This window comes from Fundulus heteroclitus, chromosome 15, assembly GCF_011125445.2.
Source record: "Fundulus heteroclitus isolate FHET01 chromosome 15, MU-UCD_Fhet_4.1, whole genome shotgun sequence".
NCBI classification, from domain to species: Eukaryota; Metazoa; Chordata; class Actinopteri; order Cyprinodontiformes; family Fundulidae; genus Fundulus; species Fundulus heteroclitus.
The window spans coordinates 18,116,917-18,143,544 of NC_046375.1; the positions used below are offsets into that span (position 1 = coordinate 18,116,917).

A 26,628-nucleotide genomic window follows, 5' to 3' on the forward strand; every position below is an offset into this window, starting at 1 on the left:
CTAAAGGCCAAACAGACGGCCGCCGTACCAGGCGCAGCGTGTGTTTTTGTCCGCCAGCTCGTCTGTGACTCATCCATCCTGCTCTGGACAAACACGCCGCACAGCTGTCGTGTCTTTTCAGGCGTTGCGTGACCCTTCTCGACTCAGTCTTTTTCCCCTTCACGTCATCGGAGCTCAGCCAATAAATGACCATAATGGACCCTTTAATCCTCGTTTCAGCCTCACCTCTCACACAAAAGCCTTTCTCTGCTGTTCCACAGCAGTTCTCGTTATTCTCCTAATGACTAATCACTGATGTTTATTATTAATTACTGGAACTGACTCGGTCACTTTGAACTAGTCTACCATGTCTGCACCCCTTTGAAAACGTCTACTGAGACAAAGGCAATCAGTAAGAGATTGCCGCGACTAAAAACCCAGCATGTGGATTGCCCTAAAACCAGACAGATGCTACTTATCTCATGACTGAAAAACATGGTTCAGAAGGTGGTTTGGCTGAATCCCAATTTGTAAATGTTTTGTTCCCACTAGCCCTCCTAATTCCCCACCATCCCTGGTGATTAAGGAATTACACCTCTTCAAGACTGACAAAAAAAAAAAGGATTTTAACAAATGGAAAAGCAGAGTTTTCTTGCGTTTTTGTTCTGGTGACCTAAGAAATACATTTTTGCCTTTACTTAGAATTTGAAAAAGTTATTAAGAAATATACATTTGTATAAAACTACCCATTCTAATTATTAGTGTTAAGGTAAAATATTATAAGCTGAGAAGGGGATATATAAGGTGATTCACAATTGACAGTTCATGCTAAATCCAGTATATCAGAAGACTTCAAACTAGATCACAAAACTTTATGGTTCCCCCTTAATTTCATAGATGTGGGGTTAAAGCGCAAGTGGTGAAATGAAACTCAGCCTTAGTGTGGTAATTACTGCAAAGCTTCAGTAAACCTGCAGCGAAGAGGGCTGACCTATTTGAAATCAGGCGCGATAACTGGGGATAAATGCAAACTATACAGTCGTGATATTACAGCTGAGCTGATCTACAACACCAATAACACAGATTTACTGCAAAAAGCTCTTTGTTTATTGTTTTCATCACATCACTCACTCTGCCATGTAAAGAAAGGAACAAAATGTTTTCAGAGATGACATTGATGTAAAAAAAGGTAACAAATCTTTTTTTTTTTGTGCTTTAAAAACCCACTTTTTTTATGATATTTTTAACATACAGTGCCCCACATAAATATAGCCCACCTTAGGTAAAGCTGTGTAAAGACCCTGAAAATGAATTATTCTTATATTGCAGTCGCATATTTTCACATTGAAAAAAAAAAGGATAAAATCCAACGTAATTGGGTAAGTAACCTGAGGTCATTCATCATTGTGTTCAACAACCAATAAATAAATAAATAAAAATAATTATAAACTACATTTACCTAGAGGGGGGAAAACTTTTGTTGCTAATATGTGCTTTTATATCACCAGTGGCTCGATTCATGTCACCCTCCTTTTTTATACGCTGATCAGAGTGCCAATTAACTTTTAATTAAGTTATCCATGACTTTCTGTTTTCCTAGGTTATAAATATCATGTATAGTCAGGGGAAGATTTTGATTACCCCTCCTTCAAAATGGGAAAGACAAGAGAACATACCATTCAAACAAGATGAATAAATTTATGTATGTATGTATGTATGTATGTATGTATGTATGTATGTATGTATGTATGTATGACCTTCATAAATCAGGAAATGGCTACAGAAAAAAAGAAATAGATACAAGTCTAAACCTGCCCATAGCCACAGGCCGGGCAATAATCTAAAAGTTTCAAACTACTGGAGCTGTGACAAACAATGCTGGACCTGGACCCACGTTTATCCTGCAACCACGCATGTTTAAGAACCTCACAGAGAGCTGTGGCAATGTTTTCTGCCCGATATTATGCAACTGCAACACAAGACAAATTCATATTAAAAGGCCTTTGACACCGCTTATTACCTCAGGTGCCAATAAATGTGGCCCCGCACGCGTTTAAAATAAACAAAAACATGAAGCTCACTTCCACAAGAAGCATAATTGTGCTAATTCTTATATACACACGTTCATACGTACCACATAATATAACACTGGAGTGCAAAACTTTCCAAAAAGGTCATTTTAAAAGCCGCACGAGGCTGAGAGGGGAGTGTTTCAGGGATCAGGAGCGTATTCGGCAAATAAACAAGGAGGGATGGTTTCTGCAGGGAAGAAGAGACCCCCGCAGTGCTTTTGCTTTTACAGATGCAGATTACAGAGACAAGAAAGCCAACGCTTTCTGCTCTTCTGAAACGTTGCACCTCAGACGAAAGCCAGTTCCTGTCCCAGCTGAGAGATTAAGGCAGCGGCGTTACTTTTTTTTCCCTTTAGATGGATTTTTTTTTTATGCTTTTGTTTGTGCATCATAAAAAAAAATTCAGGTTCAAATATCTGTCGCCTGGTTTCTTAAAAAAAAAACAGAAAAAGCTTCCCCCGACCAAACCAGCCGGGGGAAGCTTTCTCAAGCAAGTAAGACTGCGGCGCCTAATTACAGCGGCCGCATGTAAAGACGTCACTGCTGCAAGAAAAGTGAGAAAACAACACCCATCAGCCAGGACGCACAGTCCCAACACTTTCGGTTTGAAGCCAGGGGTAAAGCACAGCATGCAAATTCACTTGTTTGGTGTTTTTACATACTGGCCCGGCCTTTCTCTCTCTGCAGCTGCATCCCACCAAGCCCATCAACCCGATGCACTTTTTCTCTCACGTTCCACACGAATCGCTCATACACATAAAAAAAAACAAAAAAAAAAACAGCATGTGCAAACTTCTCTTTTTCCGCTGACTTGGAACAAATATGTGAATATGCAACAGTCTGGTATACAGTGTGACACCAAGCTGGTAATGTCCCTGTAGCCTCTCGCTGTTAAGTTTCTGGTACTGTTCGCCCCCTCGGGCTTTTGGCGTCAAAGATAAAAAAAAAAAAAGCCAACTTTACAGATAAATGATGCCACAGGTCTCGTGCGAGAAAGAAACCGAGGCGCACCATTTGAATAAATAAAAAGTCTTCAAAGAACTGAGTTCAAAAGCCGTTCAGATGAAGCAGAAGAACTTCTTCCAGCTGCACCTGGAGAAAGCCTTGGTGCGCCTGTCTGAAAACCTCCTTTTCTTCCCCTTGCGGGTCTTGTTCTTGATGGCGGCGAAAATGGCCGCGTCGAACGCCTCCTTCAAGTTCTTCTGCGTCAGGGACGAGCACTCCACGTAGTCCGAGGCCCTGATCTTGTCCGCCATGCTCCGGGCCCGGGAGCTCAGCACCGGCTTGACCTTGCTCTTGTCCAGGTCGATGAGGACGTTCACGTCCAGCAGCCGGTCCAGCTGTGTGCCGACGAGGATGATGGGCGAGGACGCGTTGTGGGCCCGGATGTCCGGCACCCACTTCTTGGTGATGTTGTGGAACGAGTCGGGGTCGACCATGCTGAAGCACAGGAGGAAGACGTCGGCGTGGGCGTAGGACAGAGCGCGGAACTCGTCGAATTCTTCCTGTGGGTGAAACAGAAGGGGCGGAGAGCGGTTTTAGTGTGCGTCCAGGGGATGAGTGGCTGGATGTGTGCGGAGAGAGCAAAATTCATGGAGAAATGTTGTTACTGGGTCACACGCTGGCTCAACAGAGGATGTAACACTTTGGACTTCCGTACCTCACACTATGAAACCCTAAAATAGACAACATCTCTGCTTTTCCCCGTGTGAAAGAATAACCATTGAATATAGTTTGCAACTAGGAAGTAATATCAGCAAAGAAATGACCCAATATTACTTGAATCATATTCACTTTGCAGGACTTATATGTTGACTGCAGTTGGGATCTTGGGTGCATGCTTAGAAATATCAGCAACCACCTTTATATTGCACTTCCTTGTTTATCTGGCCCTTTAAGAAATGATTCAGATCATTTTGTAGAAGGCAAAAAACTTTTTCTGCTGGTGGTATATACATATAGGTAGTGTATTCCTATTTCTGCAGCTTGGGTGATTGAAACAGTTAGGAAGGTGGATCATAAAAATAAAATAAAAAGATCTTGATTACTTTTAAATTCAAAGACACACCAAACAGGCTTTTCCTCCCTGACGCTGTTCTGAATTTCTTTCACAATGCCAGTTTAACAGTCGGATTTTATTTTATTTATTTTTTAATAAAAGCTACACAGAGGTAAGTATGGCAGCACTGGTCAGTCCAAAAAGATGAATGTCGGGTCTAAATTGCCCGTAGGTGTTAATGTGTGCGTGCATAACCCCATGGCCCTGCACAGATAAGCAGATATAGCTAATGGATGAATGAATTAAAAGATCTTTCCCCATTTATGCCTCAAAAGGTTTGTTCCTCTTCATTTGGTTTTTATTTAATAAATAAAAAAAAGGAAACGAAGATACATCTTGTTGGTTTATGTGTGTATAAACAAAACTTGCTTTTAGCCTAATGCATTTAATCATTAGAAAGAAATATTTATTCTTATTTGACCCTGCAACCACTGATCATCAGAGTCCCTTGAGGGGAAAATTGACCAGCTCCAAAGCTGATTGGTGCCTCTTAACCCGAAACAATAACTGCTTACAAAAATAATTTCCCCTTAAATAGAAAGGATCAAAAATTATATTTTACACCATTACATTTAAAGTTCCACCCTTAAAAAAACATTTATGCTCACAAACTCAACTAGTGTGACAATAATCTGATGCTCTGTTGGGTTGGAGACCCTAAGCAGCTTCTTGGACTGACTCTGGTGGTAACACCAGAAAAAGACCTGGTTCCTAAAACGTAACCAGTTAAACCTGCATCTCTCACAGAACCCCCAATGGATTCCACATCAGAAGTAGGCTGCTGAAAACAAAAACAAAAAACCCCACAGAGGGACTCGTACCTGTCCAGCTGTGTCCAGCAGCTGAATCTTCACTGGAGATCCTTCCACCTGGACCTGACCTGTTGGAAATCAGTGACATTATTCACTCTGTTCCAGACTGAAAACAAAGGCAATCATGTCTTTTTTTTTTTTTTTTTTTTTAGAGTTAAAACAACTCACCCGAGAAAACGTCGAAGCCCGTCTGCTGGTACTCGGCCGGGTACCCGTTGGAGATGTAGCTGATGATCATGCTGGTCTTCCCGACCTGTCCGTCTCCGACCAGCATGCAGCTGATCACGTCGGGGTCCAGCTCGTCCTCCCGGGTAAACCCGCACGCTGAGGGGACTCGGGACTCGTGGTAAAAGTAATCCATCTGGGGTGGCATGTCGAGCCGAGAGCGGTTCGGGACTCCCACCTCTGCCTGCTTGGCTGCTCTGGTGTCAGGGGATCGTTGCAGAGATGACGCGCCTGTGTGCGTCCGCGCCGCGCGTTACCGTGACTGAGGAGAGAGACGCGGCTCCTTCTGCACACCGTGCGCCAACAGGTGGGAGGCGCCTCTCCCCCAGCGCGACCTTCTGCCAATGATCTGCTCGGACAGGTCGGGATTTGCATATAGACGCGCCCACGACGACGGGAGAGGGAGTTCAGAAGAAGAGATTTAACTGAGCTCGCTGCTCCAAATCAGGGCTGAAAATCCCACAGGATGACTTTGTACACTCTACAGAGCCCTACAAGGGCATTTCTATTTCTATTACGGCTCCATAACTCTGATACCCTTTAATACAATATGATACATCCAATTGCTTCCAGGAGTCACCCAGTGAGCAGTAGGCGTCAAGCTGTCAGCAGCTTTCTCGCGTTTGTTGGAAAGCATCAGTGAGCAAACATCATAAGCGCAGTAGGTGGGTCAAGAGAAAAAATCAAGGAGAAGATTAAAGGAGAAACTTGGTGGTAAATCAATAATAATAAAAAAAGAAAATCATCAAAGAAAGCCAAAAGCGAAAAAGATCATACATATCACTCTGAATAGATGGTGAAACATGGCGGTGGCTGCATCATGCTGTGGTGTGTTGGGCTTTGAATTGGTAGAAAAACGGATGAAGCTACGATGGGCTGGAAAAAGCTTTGATACCGGGTCAAATGATCCCCCTTCAGCAGGACAACGACTTGAAACATCCAGGGGGTGAATATGCATGCGTTAGAATGGCCCAGTTCAGGTCCAGACCCTATTGTCCATTTGGCAAACTGTGGTGGGAGTTGTGTATTGTTCCTAACAGACGCTCTCATTTCACTGCGACTGAACTTCAGTTATTTTGCAAGAATAAATGGTCAAACATTTTCTACCCTGTTAAAGTTTTACGTGTATGTTCCACATTGTGGTGGTCTAGCATAGATCAACGATCAAAATAAGTTGAAGTTTGTGATTTTATTCATGGTAAAATGTGACAATTTTTTTTTTTTTTTGCAGTAACAAAAAAGTCCTTAAACTGACCCTTCTCGCTACGGATCGATCAAAGTTCGTTTTTCAAATAAGAAAGACATTTTTACATAAGTTCTTGCACAAAGAAAATGTATACTGTATTGGACGGTAAACATGTAAGGAACCGCATTTCCATGTTTAGATTCTCTCAACATCTGGGAACGAACGGTGGAGGCAGAGCGCCCTCTCTCGGTTCCAGACAGTACTGCACCCTCCGATGATCACATGACCCCTGGATCACCTGACTCAGGGTTTGTCCTGTGTTGTGCTGTCGGAATGCTGTTTTTTTCTTGCGCGAATGCTTACAACTTGTTTTACAGCCTTGGGACTAAACATCTCACAGCCTTTAGTGCGTATTTATTTTCAATTTAGACACAAGCTGGGAAGGAAAACAGGTTAACTGGACATAAACCTGTGCACGTTGCTATAGCTAGCTAGCTAGCTAGCTAGCTACTGTTGACTAGCTGAATTAACTACTTGTAGGTCGTAAAGTAGGCGTTCCTCTGTTCATTTTTACTATGGCTTCTATTCTCGATGAGTATGAGGACTCCCAGAACATCAGGCAAGGTTCCCAGCAGCGCAGCCGCCTGACCTCTGCCAACATCGGGCTAACGCATTCAGGTAGGTCTGCGTCCCATCATTAGCTAAAGAGGAACCAAATGCATCTAAGAGGATCGAGCTGCAAGAAAACGGCCCACCCGAGGCCTGTAATGTTGAAACGCTTGCTCTTTCCTTCTACCCAAGGTTTTGTGAATGTCAGGCTGGAGGAAGAGAAGCCAATATTCAACAAGCAGAGGATTGACTTTACTCCACCTGAGAGGATAAATCATTTGGCAGTCTGCAACAACCAGCTCTGCATGAGTCTGGGAAAGGACACGCTGCTAAGGCGAGCAAACAGTCTTCCTAAAACACACATTGTGGAAAGACCATGCGATTCTGCAATGTTTCTTCATTGGGTTATTTTTAAACCATAAGCTGTTTTTTCCCCCTTGTGATTTCTCTGATGGATATTAATAATAAAAGCTATCTGAGTCACGCTTGTGATTGTAATGTTTTGGGTTTTTATCCAGGATTGACTTGGCGAAACCCGATCAGCCCAATCAAACTGAATTAGGGAGGAAAGATGACAGCAAAGTGCACAAGCTGTTCCTGGATCCCACAGGTACGATGTTTTTAAACATGCTCTCCTCTTAAATAACGGGTCCGATTAAAAATCATTTGACAGCACATTGCTGTTGTCTTACAATACCTCGCAGAAGTATTCTCAGCTTGTAAACGTTTTCACATTTTGCCCCATTAAACCCACAAACTTTAAATGTATTTTTGGGAATTTTACACGATAGACGGCCTCAAAGCAACACATAATATTGATGTGAAAGCGCAGAATACATGGTTTACATGCATTTTACAAGTAACATTTTTGCATTAAATCACTTTGATGCCCCCTTATAAATTCCAGCACAACAAACTGCCTTCAGATGCCAGATAATTGGTGACATTTTGTTATTTAATCTCTGTATCTAATACTTGAAGAGCTCAGAGGTACTTTCCAGAACTCCGGAACGGCTTAAATCCAGGTTTATACACATATTAGAATGGCCCAGTCCAAGTCTGGATCTAAATCTGGCTGAGAATCTGTGGCACGACTTGGAAAACCTGTTATTCACAGTGGGGCTGCACAATATTTAGCAAAATCATTGATTGATTTCATTACTGAATGCAAAATCCAGACAGCAGAACTGAATAAACAGCAGCTAAGGATACCATGCATTCAAGTTCTCTATTCCAGTTATGATGTTTGTTGTTGAATGCAGCGGAAAATAATAAAAGAGGGCATTAAGATGTTCTGGTAAAACTGCAACGAAACTACAGCTAAGTTGTTTTGTTTCTTTGCTAAAACTGCAGATGTAGTCAGATGCCACTTTTACTATAAAATTATGATGATGTTAAGATGGACAAAGGAATTGATTTCTTTCTTGCGATCACTGCATATCACTATCACTGTTAAGTTAAATATTTGGCGTTTTATCACAAGCCGTATTGTCAAATGTTGCTGTAAAAAGTTTTAACGGGTCGGAATACTTTTGCAAGGCACTTTATTTGAGTTGTTTCGAATCTCTGTTCTCGTTTTACAGACGTGTTTTTATTTCAAGCCCTCAAGCTTCACGCCATGATTCATCCAGTTGCCGTAACAGCGCCGTGGCTGTGAGATGCATTAAGAAACAACAGCTCAACCCTCCTCTCTGTGTGTTTTCCGTCCTCAGGCTCCCATCTGCTGATCAGCCTGAGCACCAGCGAGTGTCTGTACCTCAACAGGAACACCCAGAAGGTGCGCAGTCTGTCCCGCTGGAGAGGCCACCTCATCGAGAGCGTGGGCTGGAACAAGCTCCTGGGCAACGAGACCAGCACAGGGCCCATCCTGGTCGGCACCAGCCAGGGGATCATCTTTGAGGCCGAGATCTCTGCAAACGAGGGCAGCCTGTTCAACACCAACCCGGATCAGTACTTCAGACAGGTCCTTGTTGGATTTACGCTTCTGTTTTGTTTAAATTTTTTTTAGCTATGTAAATTTGAGAGCGTCTGGACCACATTAAGGACACGTGTATTATTTATTTCTCCTGCGTGTGACTAAATCCGAACGCATTTTTCCTGCGGCAGGTCCACTCCCTGGAGGAGGACAACAAGCCGGCGCCAGTCTGCTGCCTGGAGATAGAGCGCGGCCCCGAAAACAAGTATTTCATCATCGCCACCACCCGCAAGCGCCTGTTCCAGTTTGTGGGCAAGGTGGCCGAGGGGTCGGAGCAGCAGGGCTTTAGCACCATCTTCAACCAGAACCAGGACCTGCTGCCCAGCTTCCAGGAGTTCCCAGCCAACATGGGCTACAGCGAGATCACCTTCTACACGGCCAAGCTCAGGAACTTCCCCAAGGCGTTCGCCTGGATGATGGGTAACGGTGTCCTGTACGGTCAGCTGGACTACGTCAGGCCCGATTCCCTGCTGAGCGACGTCCAGGTGAGCGTCTGTAGGGCTGTTCTACCCCTGCAAGATTAACCGTGCGTACTCTCACATTTCCCTCTGTTAATCTGCTGCTTTTTTATTTTTTTTGACTAATCAGGTATGGGAGTACACGCCGGACGTGGACATTAGTCAGAACAAACCCATTTCCATCGTGCTGACGCAGTTCCACTTCCTGCTGCTGCTTCACGACCGCATAAAGGCCATCTGCACCCTGAACGGGCAGGTGGTCTACGAGGACGTGTTCCCAGATAAATTCGGCCCCCTCAAGAGGATGATCAAAGACCCGATTGGGGGGCTGGTGTGGATCTACACGGAGCGGGCGGTCTTCCGATATCACATCCAGCGCGAGGCCCGGGACGTGTGGCAGATGTACATGAGCATGAACAAGTTCGACCTCGCCAAGGAGTACTGCCGCGACCGGCCCGAGTGCTTGGACATGGTGCTGGCCAAGGAGGCCGACCACTGCTTCCAGAACCGGAAGTACCTGGAGAGCGCCAAGTGCTACGCGCTGACGCAGAACTACTTCGAGGAGGTGGCGCTCAAGTTCATCGAAGCGAAGCAGGAGGACGCTTTGAAGGAGTTCCTGCTGAAGAAGCTGAGCAACCTGAAGCCGAGCGAGAGGACGCAGATCACCTTGCTGGTCACCTGGCTGACCGAGCTCTACCTGAACCGCCTGGGGCAGCTGGAGAGCGACGGCAACAGCCTCGTCTTCCAGGAGACCCGGGAGGAGTTCCGGCAGTTCCTGAGCTGCCCCAAGCACCGGGAATGCCTCTACAACAACCGCGGCACCATCTACGACCTGCTGGCCAGCCACGGCAACGTGGACGACATGGTGTACTTCTCGGTGGTCATGCAGGACTACGAGCGGGTCATCTCGCACCACTGCCAGCACGACAACTTCGGCGCGGCGCTGGACGTGCTCGCCAAGCACTGCGACGAGAAGCTCTTCTACAAGTTCTCGCCCGTCCTCATGCAGCACATCCCCAAGGACGTGGTGGACGCGTGGATCCAGATGGGCAAGAGGCTGGACCCGAAGAAGCTCATCCCGGCTCTGATGAACTACAGCCAGATGGGCAGCAGCCAGCAGATCGACGAGACCGTCCGCTACATGGAGTTCTGCGTCTACGAGCTGCGCGTGACGGAGGAGGCCATTCACAACTACCTGCTGTCGCTGTATGCGAAGTACAAGTCGGACTCTCTGCTGCTGTATCTGAGACAGGCAGGGACTCGCCCCTCAGAGATCCACTATGACCTGAAGTATGCCCTGCGGCTGTGCGCGGAGCACGGCTTCCTCAAGGCCTGCGTGCTGGTTTACAGAATCATGGAGCTGCACGAGGAGGCCGTGGATCTAGCTTTACAGGTAAGCACCCCCCTCCTGTTTGGTCGGTTAAGGCTCGTTCAGCAGTGCGCTCCGTCCCTTCGCTTGCTTTTTAAGTTTGGTTTTCTCTTGTCCACAGGTGGACGTAGACCTGGCCAAGTCCTGCGCAGACCTGCCCGAGGACGACGAGGAGATGAGGAAGAAGCTCTGGCTGAAGATCGCCAGGCATGTGGTGCAGGAGGAGAAGGATGTGAAGAAAGCCATGAACTGTCTGTCCAGCTGCGACCTGCTCAAGATCGAGGACATCCTGCCGTTCTTTCCGGACTTCGTCACCATTGACCACTTTAAGGTCCGTGTTGCTTCAGTTCTGTTTGCCAGATTCAATTGGACTGGACTGATCCACAATTGTGATGAAATTTGTGGAGTTCCTTAAAATTAATATAGATTTAGCTCCAAGATTGTTATATTTCTGAACGTTCTGATCAAGATGTTTGGTACCCTGATATTGATCAGTCAGTAAATGGCGATTTAGTCACAGCGAGCTCCAGTCAGGTGCTTGATTGCTTAATTAAAATCAGTCAAAACTCACAGGTTTTTAAGTGCAGTAAAATAACACATTACATTCCTTCACCATTAAATGGGCTTTATTAGTGTGAATATCTCCCACTTAACTCACCCGTTGCAGTATGTTTTTCATTACAACGGTACGGGTCATTGATTATTTGGCTTGTAATACATTTTATTGCATTCCAATTATTTAAATACAAAAAAAGCATTCAAACAGTAGTTCTCCTTCAGGAACTTAGCACTTTGATTTGAACCTCATTATATTTAACTTATATTTCAGCTGCCCTCTGCAGGAGCTGGAACAGCCAATAGGATTTATTTTTTAAGGTGAACATCTTTTTAAAGGATGAAAAATAGTTAATAGCCCCTTTTCTATTGCCACTAAAAAGCTGGAGGGCTTTTCAAATGCTGGATAGCATTTCCATATATAAATTTACCAGATTCATTACAATTTCCAGGGGGTTTGGTCCCTAGGAAGGTGAGATTAGTAGAGCGAGCCACTACGTTGCTCTGCTTTCCCAGGGCTTGTTGAGGGGGCGGGGTTGCGTGCAATAAGAAAAGCCGTTAGCTACAAGGGTGGAGTAAAGATCAACCTATTGATTTTATAACCTTCATCACAAAAAGTTGTTTTAACATGATTTTAAGCAAGAAAGAACACCTCTAAACTTCATCTGTTCAGTCAGTTCATCAGGATTATCTGCCAGTTTTAATTCTGCTCCGACTTGTTTTGATGGCAGAGGCCCATTGCGCTGACAGAAATAAGCTGGGCTTTATTTTTATTCATTCATACCAACAGGAGTAGAATAGAGTGGAGCCCAGCAGTGAGAAATAAGAGTTGGGGGTGGTGTTAAAGAGGCTAAGGAGATGTAACGCCATCAGTTGTGCGCTGTCCTCCGGTTTCTCCAGAACCCGAGTGAGAGCTAGCCTGAGTGGCAGGATATGTACACGAATTCTCTGCCTTTGTCTGTGAACGCTGTCTTCTTGCTGCCACTCGCTGGACAGGAGTGGTACTGCAGGTTTTTCTCCCAACATCCCCATGTCATTGGGGTTGTTTTACATAAATGGCCCCTAGCAGATGGAAACACAACTAACCTAAAATCCCCAGGCTTTGGTTTACCCAAGGAAACCAAAGCCTGGGGATTTAAATCCTGGGGTTGAAAATGGGCTAATGTTAACAAAACAGGGTCCATAGCGTGTAATACGGCTTTCCAAGTTGTGCAACAGAAAGCAAGGTCTGATTTTAAAATATTGGCAGCTTGTTTGGTGTGCGGCTGACATAATCTCAACCAGCTGAATATATTCAAGAACTCTGTTAACAAATCTTTTTAAGAAAATTCACTCACAAAATTGAATATCTATTTTTATTTCTGAAACGTAATCCTTTTTATTTTATTTTGTAGGAGGCAATCTGCAGTTCCCTTGAGGAGTACAACAAGCACATTGAGGAGCTGAAGCAGGAAATGGAGGAGGCCACGGAGAGCGCTAAGCGAATCAGGGAAGACATCCAGGAAATGAGGAATAAGTATGGCGTCGTGGACTCCCAAGAAAAGTGTGCAGCATGTGACTTCCCGTTACTCAACAGGCCCTTCTATTTGTTTCTGTGTGGACACATGTTCCACAACGACTGCCTGTTTCAGGTAAAAACCTTTTCCACATTTCTTCTTTTTTTCCAGCCATAATACAGCTATAGAAATAAGGCTTTACCTTAACAAGTAATCTTTTAACCACCAAGTTTTGATTATTTTGGGTTTTTTTTTACCCTGTAGGAAGTCACCCCCCACCTGTCAGCCTTCAAGCAGAATCGCCTGGAAGAGCTCCAGAAAAAGCTGGCTGCCACAGCACAGTCCTCTAAGTCCCGCCACCGCCCGGCCCCGAAGGAGGAAGGGGACACGGCCAGTCTGGGAAAGGGCATCGGGGCGACGAGTCGCGAGCAGATAGTATCGGACATCGATGATATTGTCGCGTCCGAGTGCGCGTACTGTGGCGAACTGATGATCAAATCCATCGACAAGCCTTTCATCGATCCACAAAAATTCGAACAGGAGAAATCCAGCTGGCTGTGAAGACATGGGTTAAAAAAAACGCCAAAGCAAACGCCATTATCGTGTCTGTTAAAGCGCATCAGTTGTAGGACGAAGGAGGTCGGTAGAAACTGATTTCTGCCCGATTGCCTGTCGGTAGTGCCTATTCTGATTTCCAGAGTCGTCCTTATTTTGCTGTCAGTATGTGAACCTGATGGAACGAACTTTGCACTTTGTATAGAAGTATTTAATAAACAATTGTCATGAACTGACTACGTGAACGACGATCCCAGACAGTGTAGTAGTAATTATTTGCAGTATATTTTGCATATCTGTGCCTGACAATAGCTATAACGGTCACCGCATTATACCAGTTTTAGAATTTAACATTTTGTTGGGTGATTGTTCGGCATTTGATAACATGCACATTGAAATCTGTGTCCATTCTGTCTCTGGGTCTGTATTTGTTTAATATTCAGTTACTGGAAAATAAACTGCTGCTTCATATTAAAGCCATTTTGGGATTGAATTGTTGAACATTACAAAATGAGTGTGGGGAAAAAATGTTTTCAAAGCATAACAATATCTACAGGCTCATTATAGGCATGAGAATACAAATGTAATGCTCTTATGAAAGGCACATATTTTTGGAGGCACAGTATGACTAGCGGATTAAGACCACACATTTTTGGTTATTGGTCTGGGATGACGTTTGAGTTGAGTCAAAATCACTGAAATAAGAGCAATCACTGAAATTGTGTTGAAATCCAAACCTGCAGTTAGGATTTGTTCTCATGTTATTGACTATGTTGCATCCTTGGAGTAATAAACAGCCACAAATGACCCACTTCAGAAGGTTGGAGATGGGTAAAAGTTAAAAGCTCAGCACAATTTAATAGTTTCTGCTGCTTGATTGTTGGAGGTTTCCAAAGTTTCTTAAAATCAGAAAATATTGTGCAGGTTAAGTTTCTTTAAACATGTTTATTTTTTTCTGAAATTGTATTTATTTTTGGGGAGAAGGGTTCAATTCAAGTAAGAACTTATCCATAGCCACATTATTCTTTAATATTTATGAGAAACTATATAGCCTTCGTTATATCCCTCCAAGACATTTCCAGCTCGCATGTATATATCAGTCCAAAACATTCCAGCATCATTGTGTTTGTGGACAGAATACATCTGCAGATGGCTTAGTTTGAGGGGTTTAAAACCTTTTAAGCATTTTTTACATTTTGTTATGTGCCACATAATGGAGAATTTACCACATATTTATTCTTATTCTATGTCTTATTTTATGTAGGTGGACCTAATTCAGTTTGTGCAATTCTGTAATTCCCTAGTTTCCACTGATATGTCCTCATGTCAATTTTGTACTTTTCTTTTTTGACAATTTTTATGAAATCATTTCTATTTGATGCATAGACTACAGTTTTACAAATGAAAGAGCCGTTGCTTGATTTTACTAAAGCATTACTGTGGAAGGCATTTACCTGATTAAAAATGCATTTGTTCTAAAAACTAAACTAAAATAATGTAAAAAATGCCTATAATAAACTTAACATTGCTGCGGCTGCTGCCTCACTTTACCAAAAACGGAGTTCCCTTGTGATGGCGTAAGACGTAGCTCGGCAATCTTCGGAAAAGGCAGACGCTATAAATCGAAATCGGAAATTCATCGTAACGATTGCATTACGCGTATTTCTACGACTCGCAATGTCATATGTACGCACATTAAAGTGTATTTTTTAGCAGAAAAGAAATCTGGGATAGTTTTTGTTGCTGGTGTCGGTTCAAAGACACCGGTTGACTCGCTTCTCTCTATCTGGGATTGATTACAGCGCCTGCTCGTTGCTGTAACCCGGCCATGGCGTCGTATCTCTGCTCTCTCAGTAACAGAAAGTGGCCGCCTCTCTGCTGCTGCTGCCGACTCAAAGCTCACAGACTCGCTCGGTGCCTCGAACCGCCATTTTGGAGTCCCAGAACAGAGAATCGGCAGCAGCGGCGAGAGGGACCGGCGGGGGGACACGGGGCTGAGGTGAGAGACTCCGCGGTGGTTGTTATGGCGAAGGAGCAATGGGGAAGATGGCCAGGAGGGAGAAAGAATTAAAAGCTGGGGATCGTGCATTCACCAGGCAGCCGAGCCTCCGCCGTAACCCGTTGCAAGGGTACGAGAGGCGCTGGCGGCGGGCCTCGGATGTCGCAACAGCAAGCGAGCCAACAAATTGTTATTAAACTGATATATCTTTATACATCGTTTAGCCAGGGAGGTGGTGGCCTTAAAGAGACAGGGCCGGTTTGAATACTTCATATTTATGGCGTGAGACGGATGTCTGTGCCAGAACGCCTTCGTTACTGATAAGCTAACACGCTAGCATTTCAGATATTAAACCCAAGTTGGAAATGTTTTTGGCCTACACAGTGTTCCCACCACAACTGATGATTTCTGGAGGAAATTAACCAACACCGAGCTGAATATTAGGGCTGGTTAGATAAACAGCTGTCAGCGCATGTGTGCGCGAGCAGCACATTGACCCCTTTTCTAACGCTGACCGGGGCCAGCTAACGGTCGTTAGCTCGCATGCTAACCGCGCGAAGGTTAGCTAGCGGCAGGAGCCCTCCATCAACACTAGCCTGGGTCTGCTTGGTTGCTAATCAGCATAATAACGAGATGTGAAGATAAAACGTACATCCAAGTCTTCCAAAACAATTAAAAATAAAATCCAGCTGCTGTTTAATTTCATTTTTTTGTTATATTTGTACAAGAAAACCTGGTATTTCAGTTTGTAATAGTGATAACGCTATCATTGCTACTTTTATACTTTATATATATATATATATATATATATATATATATATATATATATATATATATATATATATATATATGTGAAGATCAGATTGCTTCTGTGAATCCATCTTTCTACCTCCCAATTTTACCAAAAATGACATGTATAAATTGCTTTTCCCCTTCTTTGTCACTGGAAAAGGCTTTATTGACATTACAGGAGTCAAAAAGTCAACCCTCTTTCCCCATGTTTCTATGAGCGTTTTTGACCATGCATCTTTTACAATGAGCCCCATGTCTCTGAGGTTTGAAGGTCCTTTTTCCATCACCCCAGGTCAATAACCTTTAGTTTTTGCCACCGAGACTTGCTGCGCCACTTGAAATGTTATTAGTTCTGGACAGAAGACATATTTTTAGTTAAGTTAAAAGAATAATTTAAATCAAAATATTATCTGTATATTTAGAGATCTTCATTTACATTTCACAGCTTCTTATTTTGTATGTCTTTTAATTCATTAACTTTAATAAAGAACGTTTAAAAAAAAGCACTTAGATTTTGTTATGGGGGTGTCATTGTAGTGGCAGTCATTCTTTGTTGTGATTTGGCTGTTATTTTATTTTGTGACAAAATTGTTGCATAAATTAAGTTACATATTTTTGTTATTTAAATGCCTTATGGAGGTTGTTTTTCAAAATTTAGGTTCTGTTTTATAATTATGGGCTTGAAATTAACCGCAAGGTTTTTAAAGTCCTATTTTTTATTTTTACATTTATCTCATTAAAACTTTGTAGAAACACATTTTTTTTTAGCTATAAATGTTCCACTGCATAAAATCAGTTTCATAAACAGATATTGCTCTATTTCTAAAAATGTGCCTATTAATAAATGGGCTACTAGTCCTTACCCATTATTGTATGGATTGTTTTCATAGTTTGAAACATAAAAAATCACTGTTATTATACATTGGCCAATCTTAGAGCCACTTAAGCTTAAATAGCTGCAACACTTTATAACATTTCTAAACCATGGACTTATATTGATCCTTATTAACGTCATCCTTCTTAGAATTTGAAATATTTAGAGAGATAGATCACTGTATACCCCCCCCCCCCCAAACAACACACAAGAAATACCCTGAGAATGAAGATTCTCAGTCATCCAGGACACGACAAATGCAAAAAAGGTTAAAAAAAAAACAACAACTTTGAAGTTGCAAGCTTTTAGGGTGTAGGGATGTCTGCAGCTATTTTAAATTCACATTGAGAGGGAACTCCTCTAACAATGGGGCATCGTTAGTGCCGTTGTTAGCCTGGCTCACTGATTGGTCGCACGCAAGACGGCGTGAACTGTTCTGAAACCGACCGGAGATCAGGCTCAACGCTGGACTGTGTTTTCAAAGCTGAAACCTGAAGCCTCCTCCTCTATTTAGAGATGCTTATTCTTGTTTGATGTAAATGAACGAGTCTTGTCCCGAGGAGCTGGATCTCCTGTGTCTGTGGAGAGGTTGTTTTGTTTCTATTGAGGAAAAAAAAATGGGCCAACATGAGGTGTGTGTTAATACAGGGGTATAATGAAATCCCTGCCACTGCTTTTATTTGCCAGATCTGTTGACTGAGGATCACATTTAGTAGCTTTATAAGCACACAGGGTGTTTGAGTGTCCAGCAGTCTGGCGACTATGGGAGGCGCTGAGCACACATCACATGAGGAAATCTGGCCACACAGGTCCAATAAGGCCTGCGCAATGTTCTTGACACAGTTGAACCTGTCTGATAGTGATGTTCAGCAGGTGAAAATGCAAGCTGCATGATCATGCACAGAGGTGGATACCTGCTTCTGTTGTAATTTTGCACACTTTTGTGTGGGTTGAGCTCTTGAGTTCAATATAAGCTGCATCTCCACGTGGTCTGTGTCCCGCCAGTTACATAAAGACAAACCCAGCTGGTCATTAATGATTCCTGGTTTGATCAGAAAAGAAAACATTAGTCAATGTATCTAGAAGTCCAGAAAACACAATGGGGAATTCTGTCTCAGATCTTCGGATGTATCCAAGTATTCGCCGACGGCTCCCTGAGGTGTTTGAAGTGACGGAGGGTGGAAGCTTCAACATCGCTTGGGAAAAAAAATAAAATAAATAAAATTAAAACTGCCAGCTGCTGGACTAAAGCAGTCTGAAACAGTTTGTCCCGCTCCCTGCAGGTTGAGATTAGCCTTGTTGAGGTGTCTGGTCATATCTGCGAGAAACGAAACTTTCACAGCCCAGCTCACGTCTTGGATGGGTTTACCCCCTTTTCTGCCAGGAATGTGTATACGCATTAAAACAATCTGCAAATTGTTCCAGAACCTTTCCACAGCCGAGCCATCTGAAAGCACAGCGTAGCGGTATGTCTTTGCATGAGCTATCCTTCTCCTCCAGCAGAGACTGGAACTGGGGCGCGGCAAGGCAAATCACCCAACTATAACTATAAAGAGTCTTGTCAATGTTGCCATGACATCATTAAGTTTTGAATTTAACGTCTTGCTGCACAAAATCACAGTCTTCTGTCCACATTGTCATAAAATACCGGGCTTTATGTTTTTTGGCTCGCTTTGATGCCATATTTTACACGACTGACAAGCTAGCAACATACTCACTAGTAGGCAAGGTATCTCCAAATGGTCAGCAATTTCCAGCCAATCACAAGTCGAACCCAGTAGGAGGGGTGTTAGCTAAGATACCGGCATTAAGAAGAGGAGCAGCTACAGTCTCTATGCTAGCTAATTTGGACTGCACACTGGCGGTGCCATATATCTATTTTCTTGATACACTTTTTGGATGAATGCACTGCAGACCATCAGTTATCCCAGCGGCAGCATAAGTACCCAGGGTTGCCAAACCCTGCTCTTATCAGCTTATCAATTCTCGCCTTTTATATTTTTGCCCACTCCTCAGGGCACAAGTGCTCCAGTTCCTTCGTGTTGGATGGGTTTAGCTTGTGATCTTCAAGTCTAACCACCAGTTCTTAACTGGATTGATGTCTGGATTTGGACTAGGCCATTCCAACACGTATAAACGTTTCCCCTTAAACTGCTCGAGTGTTGCTTTAGCAGTTCGCTTCGGGTCATTGCCCTGCTGGAAGGGGAACCTCTGTCCCAGTTTCAAATCACAGGCGGACTGACAGGCTTTGCTGAGGAATATCCCAGCTTTTGGACCAGTTTCCCGGTCCCTGCTGCTGAAAAACTTCCCCACAGCATGATGCTGCCACCACCATGTTTCACTGTGAGGATGGCGTTCTTGGGGTGATGGAAAGTGTTGGCTTTGCACTAGAGCTGAACAATTTTGGAAAATAATCTAATTGCGGTTTTATATCTTCTTATTGCGATTTAATGCAATTATTTTTAAGTTTAATTTATAATGTCTTTTTAAACATATACAAACAACAAATCAATCTGTTTCATCGCTGTGCAGATCAGGTACTAAAAGAGCCGCTGCGTCTCAACTCGCAGCAGAAATGATTGCGTTCTGCCTACGATATTTCAACCAAAACTGCGATTTGATTTAGACTTTTCTCTGCATTCACCACAAGCAACAAAAATCGCCTGTAGATAAAGATGTTTGTAAACAAGGAGTATTTAAAATAAGAAGTTTAATTTTTTTTTATTAATCAGAATATTATTCAATAGAACAGCTTTTAATTGAGTTAGACATCAATCCTTGTTGAACATTAAGTGCAACAAACAAACCAGTTCATGTATTAAACTTATTGACTGTTTCTGGTCAAACAGTTTGATTATACAAACTCTAAAACAAGTAATAAAATTAGATTATCTCACTGCTGCAACTCTCTACCCTTCCATGTGGAGCAAACCCACTTTAAACATATTACTGACACCTAAAGGACACGTCTGATTCACTAATTGTTACATAGCCAAAAATTGCAGACCTCTGCGATTTGGAAATTGCGTTTTTTAAAATTGTGATTATGTTGAAAATGCATTTAATTGTGCAGCCCTACTTTGCACCAGACACAGCTTTTTCATTGGTGGCAGAAAAATTAAATGTTGGTCTCATCTGACCAGACCACCTTCCTCCATACCTTTGGGTAGTTGCTCATTTCACTAATAATGTGACTTTTAAAGGTAATTGGTTGCCCCAGAACTTTTTAGGGGCTAAGGGGTTGGATACATATGCATTTTTTGAAATTATTGTTCAATATATTTTTTTTCTTATTTCACTTCACCAACCCAGACAATTTTGTGCAGATCCCTCACACAAAATAGGAAAAAAAAGCATTTTAATTGCACGTTGAAATTTAAAAAGTCAAGGGCTTGAGTACTTTTGCAAGGCAGTGTACATCAAATGTATCAGGAAGTGATTGGATGTTTTCTTTCATAGGCTCTTTCACCTTTTGTGAGGTCATTCATCTTGGAACGCAAGAGGAATGCAATTTCTTACCTAAAAGGTAAGGATACTCTGTGTCCTGAGGGAGCGGATTATCGGCTGTCCGTGAACTTGTTATTCATCTTTTCTGCATTTCCTCAGTAAAAGGTTCTGCCCTGTCAGGCGGAGGAGTCGGTGCCGCATGGCGTCAGGGCAAGGCGGCCACCAGGAGGGTGGGCCGCCAGGGGTCTCCGGCCTGGCCAAACCGCTCTACCTGCAGCGCCTGGAAAGATCCCTGAAGTTGGACAGCTTTCTGCGGCAAACTGCTGCCATCTTTAACAGAGACATAAGGTAGAGAGAAAGGGGGACGTCACAGGCGCAGACTGCCGATCAGCGGTTTAGACACATTAAAGTTTGATGTTATCGTTGCAGTGATGACAGCGATGGCAGTGACGGTGCATTGGGGACAGGACTTTCCCTGGATGCCTCCAACCAACACGTAGCGTTGTCAGTGAAGAGCGAACAATGTGAGGAAGAAGATGGGCTGTCAGACAGCAAACCCCTGAACGGAGTACTGCAAGGGAAAGGTAAGAGTACCTACAAAGCTTTCTCTCCTGAAAGCTGCACGAACCTCTCCAGCGTTCGGTGGATTACTTTCCTCATGTTCGTTTATAAACGCTTAACCTTTTCCGCATTTAACTCCCGCAGACCAAAAGGCAGATAAAACGAACCTCTACAATTTTTCGAAGCTGAAGAAGAACAGGAAATGGCTCAAGGTAACTACGGCAGCCTTGTTTTATACATTTATACGTGTTACGAAACAAGTAACCAGTAGATTAACTGTTAATTATAGATTGACTGTTAATGAACAGCAACAAAAATAAACAGCTTATTAACAGTTAGTTGATAGTTAATTAGCGGTGAATTAACAGTGATATAAGTTAGCTATCAGTAGTTACGGAAGTCCTTCTTTCTTTAATGTTTGGCCCATTTTGGAGCATTTCCGTGGCGTTACAGCCTCCCTCCTTTCACAGCCTTTTTGAATTGTGTTTCTTCGGTTTTCTGCAGAACATCCTTCTGAGTGATGACACCACAGACTCAGACGCGGAGTCTGACGACGGCAGCTTCAGTTTGTCTCGGGAGGAGCTCCACGACATGCTTAGGTTACATTGTTACAACAGGCAGCACCAGAGCAAGTTCTACTCCGACCGAGAGGTAACCAGCTCCTGGGTTCACATTGAAGGTCCTAGAGGCAAAAGAGTCCCGGTGTTAATCTCCTACATGTCTCCATGCAGCTCTATCAGTATCAGTACTACAGCACGGGACTCCTATCCAGTCATGATCCTTTCTATGAGCAGCAGCGCCACCTGCTGGGCCCAAAGAAAAAGAAAATTAAAGATGAAAAGAAATTTAAAGGTAAGGGAAGTTTTGATTATGTCGGTGCTAAACAGCGTTCGATATTTTAAGCTTTTGTGGGTTTTTCTTTTTTTCTTTTGGTTTAGCAAAATTAAAGAAAGTGAAGAAGAAAAAGAAGAGAGGAGAAGGAGACTTTCTTGATGAGGAGCGTCCTTATATCACCAAGGTGTTTGCTAAGTTTTCCCATGATGCCCCGCTGCCCGTGGTGAAGAAAAAGCATCTGACCGTCGAGCAGCTGAATGCACGGCGGCGTAAAGTGTGGCTCACCATTGCTAAAAAGGAGATTCCCAAGGTTAGTGTGTAAGAAGTAAGGGACAAAAGTGAATGCCGACGCATTTGCTGTCCTTCCCTGGTGTTATGATTATTAACAAAATGTGTTTTGAAATTAATTTTTTGTGTTTAGCAACCTTTAATCTCTTTCTTCTTCATTACAGTCTTTCAAGCAGAAGACGTCTGCTAAAAACGTAGTTCTCACCAATGCTAAGAAGGTAAGCAAAAAGAAATAAGTGCTTGGTTATGAGAAATTGCCATGGACATTAGTTATTTTATTATGGGCTGTGAGCATATCAGCTGCTTTGTTCTCTCCAGCTGGCCCACCAGTGCATGCGAGAGGTCCGCCGTGCAGCCATTCAGGCTCAGAAGAACTGCAAAGAGACGCTGCCCCGCGCTCGGCGCCTCACCAAGGAGATGATGCTATATTGGAAGAAATACGACAAAGTGGAAAAGGAGCACAGGAAGAGAGCTGAGAAGGAAGCTCTGGAGCAGCGGAAACTCGACGAAGAGATGAGAGAGGTAGGTGTCTACGAGGTCCTTGCATCCTTGCGTTGCTACGCAGTCTGGAAAAGTATGATGTTTGATTGCATTTTTTTGTATGGAAAGGAAATTATTTGTGTTTTTCAGCCTTTATTTCTTATCCTGATGTCTGTAAGATCCATCCATTCAGTCATACCATAGACTGACAGTGAACCTTTGTATTTATTCTTTTAAAAAAGGCCTAATAAGGACTAAGAACTGAAGTTGTAATCTGCAAAAGTATGTGATTTCTGTACCTTTTATGCAGGCTATGACACAACAAGGTGATGATCCATTTTCCTAACTGGCTCTTCTCTCTTCGCAGGCTAAGCGTCAGCAACGTAAGCTGAACTTTCTCATCACGCAGACGGAGCTGTATGCTCATTTCATGAGTGGCAAAGCCAGCATGGGGGCGCCGGGAGGGGACATGATGCAGGAGGACATCCTGCGAAAGCTCGAAGACAACGCGGCCCAGAGACAAATAGATGTCGGTGGGGGAATAATGGTCAATGTGGGACAGGACGACTACGGTATGTTAAGCAGTTTCCGAAACCCACCAGATTTTCTGCTTTAGGTTGTGTTGTTAATATTGAATTTGATTATGATTGTTTATATGAACCAAATGATTTGATGCGTTTACAGACAGCGACTACTACAAATCCCAAGCCTTGAGCAATGCCAGAGAAGCTTATCAAATTCATCAAGAGAGAGTGAGCATATATCCCTCCCTTTTATAAAAATTGACCCATTTCTGTACACATAAAAATATATACATCTCTTTGTCTCTTCATGTAGACAAGGATGTTTGACGAAGAGGCCAAAGACAGCCGCAGTGCCTCTCTGCATGTTGCGGGCAGCTTGTCCTCAGGGCTCGCCTCTGGGTTCGGAGAAAGCTATAGTCTCTCCAACCCCTCGATCCAAGCAGGAGAGGACATTCCTCAGCCCACCATCTTCAACGGAAAGCTCAAGGGTTACCAACTTAAAGGCATGAATTGGTTGGCCAACCTCTATGAGCAGGTAACCTTGTCTGTCTCTCACAGTAAAAACTTGAATGGATTTATGGAGTCTTTGAAAGTTTTCCAGGTTTTGGATGTTTGCTTTGTTCATTTTTAGTTTATAAAGTGCATCAATAACATCAGCTTCAAATATGTAACTGGGCCTCAAATAGCGCAGCATCAACCCAGTTATAGCATTACTTAAAGGTGTATAGCCACGTTATATGCCTATACCAAAAAGACCAAAATCCAGTTGATTATGATAAAATAATGCTATATAATGTTTTATAGTCCTTTTGGAGCTTAAAAGGAACTCCAGCAATGGGCGCAATAAGCTGACAAACAGATGTGGCTCCATCTACCGGCAGTACCACAGAACTATTAGAAAACCAGATGATTGCCATTGACACAGCTACTACATAGATCCCAACCATGTTGTAATGCCTCGCGGAAAACCGACAGCTCGTCATGGACAAAGACCAACCCGACCTACTCCTATTTCAAGTTCCAGTGAGTCCTCCACTGAGCCTCCTTCCACAAAATCGAGTAGAGTTACAGCTCCTACCAAACGCAAACAAGGACTCAGCATCACGCATGCACAGTGACGTAACCCCGGTCACATGATGTAATTGTAAATATACACAGAAAAGGCTACATTTACTAAGAATTTGCAAAAATAAAGCTTAAAAGACAAAAAATAACAAATACTACACCAGCAGGATATGATAATCTTTCAGAAAAACGCTGTATGCAACCAGAGTGAGTTACTGGCGTATATATTTAAAAAATGTCAAATAACATGAATATGTACCTTTAATGTTACACATCGCTAACTACAAGCTTCACTCACATCGGCATACTGGATGCTTGAAACTGAATAGAAATTTGTGGGATGACCTTTTTTCTAATTAGTCTGACAATTATCTGAACACTTGGGGCACTCATAGAGATTTGTCTTTACGTAAGAAAAAAATGTAATGTTGACGTCATGACTAAAATGATGAACCCGTTCCTGATGCAACCCTGTGAAGTTTCAGGACTCTGGTCAACGTCTGATTTTTGTGCTTCATCTCTATTATAAAAGGGTCAGCTACTGAACGCTGAGACTTTTCAAGCATGGAACGGGTCAGTTCTCACCAGTATCACTCCACATGATGAATATCATTTTAAAACGCATGCCTGCCTCGAGGCTACATTGTTAAGAAAACAAACCTTTGGTCTTTCAGCAGCCGTGTTGTGAAAGGTTGCGGAGGGTTTTGGGAAGTGTGAGCAAACCATCGGCTGGACATCTGGCCACACAGCACGCAGCTGCACCCAGAGATGTAACGGGAAACCTGGTTACGCAAGAACGAAAGCATAAACAAAAACAATGCAGAGGTTTCTGGGCACAAGCTCATCTCAGATTGTTAGAAGGACATCTGTTGTGTGGTCAGCTGAGTCAGCATTGCAGCTTGTCTTAAGGAAAAACACAAGCCAGCTCCTCAATCCCAAGGAGGTCTGTGCCTTTGCCACAGCAGTGACGGATCTTATTTTCTACAATCTTGTAACAGAGCCATTTGTTTGCTCAAATGGCCTCGCCGCAGTCTATGTTATGAAGAATAATGGCGTTTTGAAAGTTGGACAGTGATGAGCGTTGACTTTAGAGGAGCAAGAACTGGATAAAATGGGACCAATTCCTTCTGGAAAACCGTCCCTTATTAAATCCCTTTTTCCACTTGATTTATCGTTTTATAATGCTGAAGTCTGTCAGGATCAAGCACAAAAAAAGATTTCCATCGCTTTCACCGACTAAGGATTAAAAAAAAGAAACAGGCCTAAATTGTTTTAGAAATCTTTTCAAGTTATGAGGATACCTGTATCCTCATAACTATTGAGGATATTTGTACGTTGAGAGCTTTGTGAAACTATTCAGCAGTTTGACCTTTTCTCACATCACAACTACCAACTCCAGTGTTTTTACCAGGATTTTATGTGATAGACCAACTCAAACTAGTGCATAGTTGTTACTGATGTTCAAATATTGCATTCTACCTCCTTTTAATCAGATTCTGCGCCTCACCTTAAAACACTTCATCCCAAACATGGCGGTGGCTGCATCATACAGTGGGGTTACGTTTTTTTCAGCAGAAACAGGGAAGCTGGTCAGAGTAGATAGAAGGTTGATGGAGCTAAATGCAGGGCAATGCTGGAAACAGCCCGAAACGTACCGCCAGAATTACAACAGAACTTAGAGTCTAGACTTAAATCTAATTCGTGGCTTGAGTTATAACCATGTCTTGATTTTTTTCAATGTTCACAGATGTTCTTCCGACCTGAGTGAGCTTAAGCTATTTAGCAAACAAGAATGGGCAAAATTTCAGACAAACCCTTGCAGCTGTCACCGCCACTGAGCTATATAATACACTGGAGTGCTAATCGCTGCCTGTTAGAACGAGTCGATTTGAAGCCACCAGCCGCCATATTGGTACTCCCTATTTTCCCCCAGTAACTAGGGATTATGTGCGCTACAGCATCGAATAACGAGGATTTTTTCATGTTCAGGGGGGTCTTAAAACTTTTAAAATGTCAAGTTTTATGTTATGTTCTAAAAATATCAAGTACTGAGAAAGTCATGTGCTGAAATATTTTGCATTTTATTTATTTAAATATATATATATATATATATATATATATATAACATTTATAAATATAAATATAACAATATACAAAAATATATATTTACATATATGTACACAGATATATACACATACTTATATATACATATATATATATTTAATATGAATAACATGTAAAATATTTCAGCACCTAATTTCCTAGTAGTTGATAGTGTTAGTACATCCACTGACTGTAGAATTACCTGTGAAACGTTTTCACACAGCCAGAAAACTGCTTGTTGTTGCAACCAAATCCTATGGGATTCTGTGAGAGTAGGGAGTAGCAAGATGGCGGCCAGTGACTTCAGTTTT

At 42.9% G+C, this 26,628-nt stretch overlaps 3 protein-coding genes across 7 annotated transcripts in view; 2 read left to right on the forward strand and 1 right to left on the reverse strand.

Annotated features, from left to right (window-relative positions):
* Positions 1-1,063: 1,063 nt before the first annotated feature.
* rhov (ras homolog family member V) lies at positions 1,064-5,731 on the reverse strand. The gene is made up of 3 exons (XM_012879064.3): positions 5,091-5,731; positions 4,932-4,990; positions 1,064-3,556 (listed from the first exon to the last, which is right to left on the reverse strand). Exons 1-3 carry the CDS (start codon positions 5,293-5,295, stop codon positions 3,110-3,112), a joined length of 711 nt encoding a protein of 236 aa, XP_012734518.2. The 5' UTR covers positions 5,296-5,731; the 3' UTR covers positions 1,064-3,109.
* An 807-nt stretch (positions 5,732-6,538) lies between these two features.
* Positions 6,539-14,194, forward strand: vps18 (VPS18 core subunit of CORVET and HOPS complexes). Its single transcript, XM_036147582.1, has 9 exons — positions 6,539-7,011; positions 7,135-7,276; positions 7,461-7,552; positions 8,655-8,905; positions 9,049-9,402; positions 9,506-10,768; positions 10,866-11,075; positions 12,694-12,930; positions 13,060-14,194. The coding sequence occupies exons 1-9, from the start codon at positions 6,909-6,911 to the stop codon at positions 13,354-13,356; spliced, it is 2,949 nt and encodes a 982-aa protein (XP_036003475.1). The 5' UTR covers positions 6,539-6,908; the 3' UTR covers positions 13,357-14,194.
* A 975-nt stretch (positions 14,195-15,169) lies between these two features.
* Positions 15,170-26,628, forward strand: part of ino80 (INO80 complex ATPase subunit) — a 54,819-nt gene continuing 43,360 nt past the window's right edge. For 2 of the 5 annotated variants that reach the window (XM_036147577.1, XM_036147581.1), the window contains exons 1-13: positions 15,170-15,349; positions 20,475-20,541; positions 20,622-20,810; positions 20,892-21,046; positions 21,168-21,235; positions 21,528-21,674; positions 21,755-21,875; positions 21,962-22,167; positions 22,310-22,363; positions 22,464-22,667; positions 22,993-23,197; positions 23,310-23,377; positions 23,463-23,684. In XM_036147577.1, the coding sequence (XP_036003470.1) occupies positions 20,662-20,810; positions 20,892-21,046; positions 21,168-21,235; positions 21,528-21,674; positions 21,755-21,875; positions 21,962-22,167; positions 22,310-22,363; positions 22,464-22,667; positions 22,993-23,197; positions 23,310-23,377; positions 23,463-23,684 (1,599 nt within the window). In that variant the 5' untranslated portion in view covers positions 15,170-15,349; positions 20,475-20,541; positions 20,622-20,661. The other 3 variants (XM_036147579.1, XM_036147578.1, XM_036147580.1) reach the window with 3 other exon arrangements.